This window comes from Hyperolius riggenbachi, chromosome 12, assembly GCF_040937935.1.
Source record: "Hyperolius riggenbachi isolate aHypRig1 chromosome 12, aHypRig1.pri, whole genome shotgun sequence".
NCBI lineage: Eukaryota > Metazoa > Chordata > Amphibia > Anura > Hyperoliidae > Hyperolius > Hyperolius riggenbachi.
This window is the reverse complement of record NC_090657.1, coordinates 171,292,848-171,303,034: the sequence shown is the minus strand read 5'-3', so window position 1 is coordinate 171,303,034 and position 10,187 is coordinate 171,292,848. Positions and strand designations below refer to the sequence as shown.

General features: G+C 46.3%; 1 protein-coding gene across 3 annotated transcripts in view; it reads right to left on the bottom strand.

Annotated features, from left to right (window-relative positions):
* SLC2A4RG (SLC2A4 regulator) overlaps positions 1–10,187 on the bottom strand; it is a 72,583-nt gene that overhangs the window by 15,011 nt on the left and 47,385 nt on the right. For 2 of the 3 annotated variants that reach the window (XM_068262973.1, XM_068262974.1), the window contains exon 9: positions 9,187–10,139. In XM_068262973.1, coding sequence (XP_068119074.1) covers positions 10,028–10,139 — 112 coding nt within the window. In that variant the 3' untranslated portion in view covers positions 9,187–10,027. Of the gene's footprint in view, positions 1–9,186; positions 10,140–10,187 lie in introns of those variants that run through there. The other variant, XR_011025226.1, reaches the window with a different exon arrangement.

Sequence of the window (10,187 nt, the reverse complement as noted above, 5' to 3'; positions counted from 1 at the left end):
CCCTCTAGTGCTTAACTAGGACCCCCTTCTCATCAGACACATACTTGGCCTTAGCATCAGCGTAGACACCAGGCAATGATGGCGGCAAGGGGCTAGGAGAGGGAGTGGCTAACACAGGGGTGGGCTAAGGCCAGACAGGCGACAGAAAGGTTGTGATCGCGCCTCAAAACTGGGAACTCTTCCCAAATACAACCACTAATGCTGAAAAGCCAAGGCTGTTGTCAGGCAAGCGGGGCCAGATTTAGGTGAAATGGGGTTATTGGCAATATTACTATGAACTCCCACCCCCAATGAAGCAATAGTAAGCACCCTTTGTACCTCCCACTCAACCCTGGGGAGCAGCAGAGACTAACTGACACTTTGGCCTCAATTCACTAAGCTTTATCAAACACTTTGCCGAACATTTGATAATTTACCTCATGGTTAAAATCTCATTTTGAATTCACTAAGGTGTTACAGATTTCTTGAATGTTTTATAGATAAAACATTTGATAAATCTATAACACCTTAGTGAATTCAAAATTAGATTTTAACCATGAGGTAAATTATCAAACATTCGGTAAAGTGTTTGATAAAGCTTAGTGAATTGAGGCCTTTGTGCACAAAACGCCTCGTGGTTCACCGGCAATAATTATGCCAATGAAGACAAGAGAACTGTGTTGCCCCGTGAACCAATACACATCTCTCAATCCTAAGGACTGCAGTCAGCACTGCCCTTACAGAAATTGAACAGTAACCTAGTAGGTCAAGCACCTCCATGTTGGTGGGGCAGAGCAGGAAGAGGAGGTTAATGGGCATAGCACACAGTGGAGGTAGCCAGTCTCTAGGAGTAGATATTCCTCTATGGTGTAACATTTGGAAAGGACTTATGACAATAATGAAGCACAAATGCAGCTTATCAGCTGTCTAGGAACATGCAAGTTCTTTCAGAGGTTGTGACATCACAAAGTGCAGCCTATCAGATTCCCTCAGAACCCGTGACATCACAAAGTGCAGCTTATCAGATTCCCTTCTTGAGCCTATCAGTATCCCTCAGTGCTTGTTACCTTACAGAGTACAACCTATCAGATTCCCTCAGAGATCGTGACATCACAGTACTCTCCCCCTTGGAGCCAATCACATTACCTAGAATGCTACCAATCAATGAAATCGAAGTCCAGCCAATACACTAACTTGGAGCTAAACTTATCAGTTTCCTCAAAGCCAGTTGCATTCCTTAAAGAGAACCTAAAGTGAGAGGGATATTTGCCATATATATTTCTTTATTAACAATGCACATTGCCTGGCTCTCCTTCTGATCATCTGCCTCTAATGCTTTTAGCCATAGACCTTGAACAAGCATGCAGATCAGGTGCTCTGGCAGAAGTCTGACAAAAATATCTGCATGCTTGTTTCTGTGTGATTCGGGCACTAGTGCAGCCAGAGAGATCAGCAGGGCTGCCAGGCAACTGGTATTGTTTAACAGGTAATAAATATGGCAGCCTCCATATGCATTTAACATTAGGCTCCCTTTAACCAAACTGATCAGCCGTCTCTGATCCAGCGGCATCATTCATTCAAGCCATTCTACACCCTTCAATCCATTTAACAACGAAGTCAGGCCAATCAGCTCCCAACAAGCCAGTGATGTCACTGGTACCCAGTACGCCATGAAAGTAACTGGATAAAAAAATTACAGAAACTGCCATTAATGACTTCTTCAAGGCTCAAGCTCCTGGTATTTTCCCCTGGTCTTTGCATTGCTATATAGCAGGTAACTGGCCTTGCAGAAGAATGCAGAGCATAAGGATGGTAACGGAAGAAAGCCCCCACACAGCACCTTAAAAAGGACACCTGAACTGAGGATATGAAGGATGCCATATTTATTTTCTTCCAAACAATGCATATTGCCTGGCTGTCCTGCTGATCCTGTGTCTAATAATTTTTACTTATTTTTTTGCTGCATGTTTGACTTTATTCAGCTGCACCGTTTGACAGAGGTTGTACATTACTGCCTCCTAGTGGTTGCTGTCTTCACTGCTATTCAGGTTAAACTGGAACAATCTTGTCGGCATCACCTATGGCAAGTGTAGCCAGGAGTTCGGGAAGCAGCAGGAAGGGAGCGCTCTGGATGTCTCTCTGGCTTCACCTCGCGATCTTATCCAGCAAGTTGCTGACCAATGATGACATGATGGGCGGAGTCAGGGCAGACATACGGCAGGCAGGGTGCCCAATTTTCCCTGCTCCTCATACTGGTTCCTTCTGCCATCCCTACATTAGTGCTGGTCTGTGATGGACCTCTAGCTCTAGACCTTGCCATATTAAGCAGCACCACTGATGAGAAGTAATCTCAGGAGGCCTCAGGTATTAGCTTGCACTAAGGTCAGTAACAACAGCCCCTAAACAAGCATGCAGCAGATCAGGTGCTCTAACTAAAATCAGACTGGATTAGCTGCATGCTTGTCTCAGGGCTCGTTTCCACTGTAGCGTTGCGGAATCGCCTGGATTCCACCGCTGAAGAAATCGCATGCGGCTGCGTTTCCCCATGCGGATTTACCCGCGATTTCGCATGGCAAGGAGCCAGGCGAATTTAACCATGTCACTGCCTGTGTAAAGTACCATTGCCTTTCATGCGAAATCGCATGCGAAATCGCGGGGAAATCCGCATGACAAAGCCGCATGCGATTTCCCTATTGAATGCATTAGCGGCGATTCGCCCGCATTCCTGCCGCACGCGAAATCTGACGACCCTGTCGTGCAGATTTTTCCCGCACCGAAAAACGCCGCCGCACACGTGGAAACAGCCCCATCCACTAACATTGAGTATGCGAATCCGCATGCAGTGCCCGCATGCGGAAACGAGCCCTCAGGTGTGTAATTCAGCCACTATTGCAGCCAAAGAGATCAGCAGAATGCCAGGCAACTGGTATTGTTTAATAGGAAATAAAATAAAGTGAATCCTTGTTGCCAGAGGACATAATCACAACCATTATTTTAAAGATAAAGCGTTATGAAAAAGGCAAAGGGGGGGGGGGGGGGGGGGGTGCTATTGGAGATTTTTGGAAAATCAAAAAAACACGTTTGAGACCCAACCCATTTTGTTAAAAAGAAAGTGCACACAGTTACCGCATCCTCGCAGGTGCCAAATGCATCAACCATCCATCGTTACGACAGGCAGATTTACTGCTTTAAGGTTAAAATCTTTAAGGCCTCTTGCACACTACATGCAATTCTGATTCGGATTTGCGATTTTACATCAGATCTTGAATCGGTACTGCATGCTGCGGTTTTTCTTGTTTTGATAGCATCCAGGAAAAATCGGTGTGTGCAGGGGGCCTCCTAGTGACTTGGAGACATTATTGGAGACATTATTTTGGTTTACTTGCTACATCTAAAAATGTGGATATCCTGCATCGATCTACACACAGTATTTCATGAATAGCAGGCCACTCCTTTGCCTATAGTAATGGCCGCTACATCAGATCACACTAATGGTGCCCATACACTGTACAATAAAAACATTTGGTTTTCCAGTTTATTCGATCTAAATGATCGAATGAAAGTCGTTTTTTTTTTTTTTTTCGATCAAGAAATTTGAACGATTATCCCGTTTTTGAGAAAAATCTGATCGGACATGCTGGAAAAATTGATGATTGTTTTTTGTAATTGTATCATGTATGTTAAATTGTATGAAAAGATCTTTTAGATCCTAATTATAAGAATGGTTTCAAAGACTAATCTTTTTTTGCATTGTCTTCATAACAAAATTAAAGATTAAATATTGAAGTATGTGTATAATTATTATCATATGAAATATATATATATATATATATATATATATATATATATATATATTTATATTTATTTTTTTTTATTTTTTTTTTTTTACTAAAGTAAAGTAAGTTTGTCCTCATCAAGGAAAGTCCACAGGTACAAAGCAAATGCAATTTTAGCCTTCCTGTTAGTTAATAGAGCCATTTGTAATTGCTCTGTGGTAAAAATTCCCTCAGCACGGAAAAAAACAACCCAACACTGATGTAAAACACACCTATATAGTTGCTCTGAGGTAATATTAACTTCACAATAAATACATTGAACCACGTAGAGAAAAATTAAAGCTCTATAGACGCTTTGAGCTACAACTGTCGTCTGTGTTAACTAACTGAGATAAAATACAGCTCGAGCTGAGGAGAAAAAAAAAAAAAAAAAAAAAAAAAAAAAAAGATTCCGATTGAATAAACTATTGGATTGAACACTTTATTTTTATCAAAGTCTTTTTTCTCAATTTGATTTTTCAGCATATTCGATCATTTTCCCCAGATTTTCAGCCTAATCAAACGTTTGTGTATGGTACCTCGAAAAAAAACCTAAGATTTTTTTCAATCTAAACGGGATAATCAAACAAATTAATCTAATAAAAAAAAAAAAAAAAAAATTCTGAAAAAAAAACAAATTGTACCATGTATGGGCACCATTAGGCCTGAAACCCACTAGCAATCGCTGCAGCGATTTCTAGTGCGATTGCGATTCCTCAGCGCTGTACAGCGCGAAAAAAGGGAATCACGACGCTGGGTACATATTTAAAGTTGTATTTTAAAAGCACGATTGCATAATCACACTACTGGGTCTTTCTCCCCCCCCCCCAAAAAAAAAACGCTGCTAAAAACGCCCTAGTGGGTTCCAGCCCTAATGCAATACTATTTTGCTCTGGCAGATGAGGGTTGCGTAACCCACACCTCCCCAGCGGCCACAGAGAGTGGGGCGTATCCCCCACCTCCCCAGCAGCCACGGGGAGCGGGCATATCCTACACCTCCCCAGCGGCCACAGGGAGCAGGGCGTATCCTACACCTCCCCAGCGGCCACAGAGAGTGGGGCGTATCCCCCACCTCCCCAGCAGCCACGGGGAGCGGGCATATCCTACACCTCCCCAGCGGCCACAGGGAGCAGGGCGTATCCTACACCTCCCCAGCGGCCACAGAGAGTGGGGCGTATCCCCCACCTCCCCAGCAGCCACGGGGAGCGGGTATATCCTACACCTCTCCAGCGGCCACAGGGAGCAGGGCGTATCCTACACCTCCCCAGCGGCCACAGAGAGTGGGGCGTATCCCCCACCTCCCCAGCAGCCACGGGGAGCGGGCATATCCTACACCTCCCCAGCGGCCACAGGGAGCAGGGCGTATCCTACACCTCCCCAGCGGCCACAGAGAGTGGGGCGTATCCCCCACCTCCCCAGCAGCCACGGGGAGCGGGTATATCCTACACCTCCCCAGCGGCCACAGGGAGCAGGGCGTATCCTACACCTCCCCAGCGGCCACAGAGAGTGGGGCGTATCCCCCACCTCCCCAGCAGCCACGGGGAGCGGGTATATCCTACACCTCCCCAGCGGCCACAGGGAGCAGGGCGTATCCTACACCTCCCCAGCGGCCACAGGGAGCAGGGCATATCCTACACCTCCCCAGCAGCCAGAGGGAGCTGCAAATCAATGCTAAGGCCTGCCGCTGCCCCCCTTAAAGTGAGCCCAAGCTAGGAAAAAGAAAAGATACTTCGTAAGAAGAGGGAAGCCTCCGGATCCTCCACTGGAGGCTTCCAGTCTCCTCCTGGGGACCACTGCAGCCGGCCGGGACCCTCCTAAAGATCGCAACTGTTGCACCCGCCTGAGTACCAACCCGTCTTCGCAGTAGCACGGAGCCGCTCATGCAGGACGGCGGCCATGCTACGCCCATGAGGGTACCACCCAGTCTGTGCAGTAGCACAGAGCCGCTCATGCAGGACGACAGCCATGCTGCGCCCGTGAGTGTACCACCACGCCTGCGCAGTAGCATGGAGCCGCTCATTCAGAAAGGCGGCCATGCTGCACCCGTGAGAGTACCACCCAGTCTGTGCAGTAGCACGGTGCCGTTCATGCAGGAGGGCGGCCATGCTGCACCCGTGAGAGTACCACCCCGTCTGTGCAGTAGCACGGAGCCGCTCATTCAGAAAGGCGGCCATGCTGCACCCGTGAGAGTACCACCCAGTCTGTGCAGTAGCACGGTGCCGTTCATGCAGGAGGGCGGCCATGCTGCACCCGTGAGAGTACCACCCCGTCTGTGCAGTAGCACAGAGCCGCTCATGCAGGAGGGCGGCCATGCTGCACCCGTGAGAGTACCACCACGCCTGCGCAGTAGCACGGAGCCGCTCATGCAGGAGGGCGGCCATGCTGCACCCGTGAGAGTACCACCCCGTCTGTGCAGTAGCACGGAGCCGCTCATTCAGAAAGGCGGCCATGCTGCACCCGTGAGAGTACCACCCCGTCTGTGCAGTAGCTCGGAGCCACTCATGCACCAGTGCTCCATCTTAATTCACAGGTGTACTTGCGCAGGTGCAGTACAGCCACATTTGTGCGACAAGCTCTTGTTGCATTTGTTTCGGGGCTTTACAAGTGGCAACAGAAGATGGCGTGGGAGGCCTCTTCAGGATCCAGAAGCTTCCCGCTTCTCAAGTATCTTTTTTTTAAAAAAATGTTAAATCCGTTGGCCGTAGCATCCCACAACAATGATATTTGGAAGATGCGCAGGATGGCGGCGTGAGACAAAGAAACTAACAGACACATCTACCATATGACCGACAGATTGGTTTACATGCAATGGGCAGCTGGGGTCAGCATGGAACAAAACATTCTAGACAGGAATGGTCAATGAGATGCAAATAATTTCACGTTGATGCAGGCATTTGACTTTTTGTATGCAAATTTATGCAGTTTGAAAATGGAAGCTACTGGGATAACCCTATAACCCTAGTAGCATGTTTCCAATAGTAAGAGAACCACATATTAGGTAGTGTATATGGTCGTCGCTACAGATAGAAATTGCTTACAGCTGAACAGAGGAGCAAGTATATCCTCTGCGTGTGTGAGAGAAAAGCCTGGTCTGTAGGCTGGCTCCTCAGCAGCTAGTATGGATATCTTATGCTGGGAATACACCGTGAGATTTTTGTTGGCAGATAGATGTTTCTAAAGATAATTTCAAACATGTCCAATCTTATTTTGGATCGTTTTCTCATAGAAGTGAATGGAAATATATAAGAAAAGATAACAGAATCGGAAATAGATTGCACGGAAAATCAACCAAAAAAAAACGCATTGTGTATACCCAGCATTAAGAACAGGCTTTTTACACATGGAGAGTAGAACAGAGAAGGACGTCGCTTCTCTCCAAATGACGGCCAGGATCTGTAAGAGGTGCTATAAATTATCCTGTCCAGCTGGCATTTGTAACCAGATACACTACCCAATATGTGTTTCTCTTACTATTAGAAACATGCTACTAGGGGTTATAGGGTTATCCCAGTAGCCGAATTTTCGCTGTAGTGCCCCTTTACGCTACATACATTTGCATACAAAGTTTGCATAATGCTGCATCAACTCAAAATTACTTGCATCTCATTGGCCATCCCTAATTTTACGTAGGTAGTCCCGCTGACGTTCTGACAGCTCTCTGGGGGACAGGCTACTGATCAGAGCGCTTAGTTTTGTAAATGCCCTTATCCTATAGAAGCCTATGAAACTAGTGACACATTCATGGACTCTGAATAGTTCCTCCTCCCCGGAGGCTGTGGCTCTGTCAGTTCACAATTTTGTAAACAGCGGCCCAACACACAGGCTGTAAGCAACATTGGGCTACGCTCCACAAAAAAAATGAGTCAGGTATCCTGCATTTATGACTCAGCCGCAACTCTATGTGCAACACAAGGAGTAGTGCTAAGGCTCCCCGTAAAATGATCCCGTCAATAGTGTAACAGTTTTAAACTACAGACAGGTGTTCTTTAACCACTTCATGCCATGGGCTGAAGGGTTCAAAAGTGCGTGCACGTGTGCTTTAGCGTAATAGCTGGACTTTTACAAACGTCCTATTTGCACTAAAGGTGCACGGAAAGATGGGACGTTTATAAACGTGCATTGTGCAGGAAGTGGTTAAAGTACTGGTCACGTCCCTTCTCAAAGCGTGTGGATAAAAGTGGATTTTAAAAACCAAAAATTTACAATTGAGTGATGAAGCTGCCTGGAAGTCTGATCTCACTGCCCGCAAAATGTACGGTTCCTTTTTAGCACCAACAGACACAGATTCCTATGTGCAAATCAGCCTATACAGGCAGTCCCCGGTTAACGAACGAGATAGAGACTGTTGGTTAGTTCTTAACCTTAATCTGTTCTTAAAGGACTTACGAGCTGAAATTATAAAAAGTAAAATACCTTTTGAAATTCTTTATGTATGAAGGACGCCATCGACATCCTCCCATTAATTCCGCCTTGCCCCTGCTTCAATAGCCTACTCCTCCCCCCCGGGTTCGAATTGCCCGCTCTATATGGCCACCACAGATGGCCGCGGCTGAGCAGTCCGCATAGACACGATTGCGGCTGCGCAGCTCTAGAGCCTCCTCCCGCCACGTCATCAATCCATGACTGATCTATGATGCGGCGGGTGGAGGCCCTAGAGCTGCGCAGCCGAAGTGGGGGGGAGTAGGCTATTGGAGCGGGGGCAAGGCGGAATATGAATGGGAGGATGTCGATGGCATCCTCCATACATAAAGAATTTAAAAAAGGTATTTTATTTCAGCTCGTAAGTTCTTTAAGTCAGAACACTGTGCCATCTCTGTCCCCTGTAACTCCTCTGTGCCTCCAGTGTCCCCCTCTGCCCTCTGTACCTGCTTAAGTTTAAAAGCCATTTTTTCTTTGAATTTTTTAAAATCGATTTTCTCAAAAACTACAAGTCCAGTTTGAAAAAAATATTCTTTGACTTGTTCCCATGGAGACACAGAATCCATGCTGTTCGTATCGGCATTCGTAAGTCGGGAACTACCTGTACCTTGCAGGTGGGCGCAGCTCAGGCCTTCCATGTGAAACACCCCTCCCCCCCAACCAACAAAAATGATTCCAGAAATGTTCTCCCTCTAGTGTCCAGTATTTGGCGTATATCATTTTAAAGGAAACCTGAAGCGAAAATAAACTTATGAAATAATGAATTATATGATTAGTACAGCTAAGGAATCATTAGTAGCAAAGAAAAGTCTCATATTGTTTTTTAGTACAGGAAGAGTTAAAGAAAAAACCTCAGTTATTTATGCAAAAGAGCTTCTCTGAGCTATCAGACCCTCTGGGTGGAATACAGTCCAGTTTTCTGAAGCACTTAAACAGCCAATAAAAAAATAAAAAAAAACCAGTAAGAGACAGCTTGAGTTAAGGTTTTACTGCAGGAAAGGTCAAAGGGTCATTATTTCTGCTTTGTGTTATAGCTTAAAAGGCAGAGTGCTGTTTCTAAACTGCAAATATAGCAGAATGATGCAAGGTTATCATAAGTTTTTTTTCACTTGTGGTTTGCTTTAAGGCTCATTCAATCAAGCAGAGCAAAGTGGCGTTCGTTCCTGACAACCCCGATTTATTTTTTCCTTCAATCGATAAGATATTTGATTGGCTACTGGGGCTCTCTGCACTGCCTTATTGGATGAGCTCCTTTGTGTCGTGAATGAGTACCTGTCATACGCACAGCAGAGTAAGCCCTTTTGTGGAATAATTTGTGATCTTGCAAAGGACATCACCGCTCACAAAGTGGCTCCACCCAGTGCAAGCAATATGACTTTTTTTCTTCTTTTACAATGCCCTACCCAGTCCTCCCACCCCCACAGTCTACCTTGTCTCCCCAAAGTGCAAAGCAAAGTGCAGCAAGAGTTTAACACCACCCTACAAAACGGGAAGAAACACGAAAAGTTAAAAACACACCTCCTCGTCTGCCCCCCTCCCCCTCCATCTTCCCCGCCATGTCTCATGGTATAAAAAAAAATAATTTCTCTTCTCACCAAAACAGTCTGCAAGGAGGAATCTCAGGAATTGGCTCCCTGAATACAGTCCGCCCTCGCGTGCGTCTCCTGGGTCCAGCTCCAGACCGTAGAAAAAAAAAACAATCCATTTATAAAAATATCCGCTGTATCTCAAGTGTCCTGAATCTGATTCTTGCTGGGAATCGAGGCCGCTCAGCTGCGCCCCCTAGGGGCAGAAGAGGTGGATGATTGTACGCATCAGTCTAAGAATCTTTGGCAGGCCTTCTTCCAGCGGCAGGCAGTGCACCACAAGTCTTTGCGCTCCATTCCGTACACCTTGCGGCATTTCTTGGCTTCCCCTCGCGGCTTCCTGGGGGAGAGGAAGAAGGGGTTGGCCCTGCGTCAGAGGCTGGCCTCT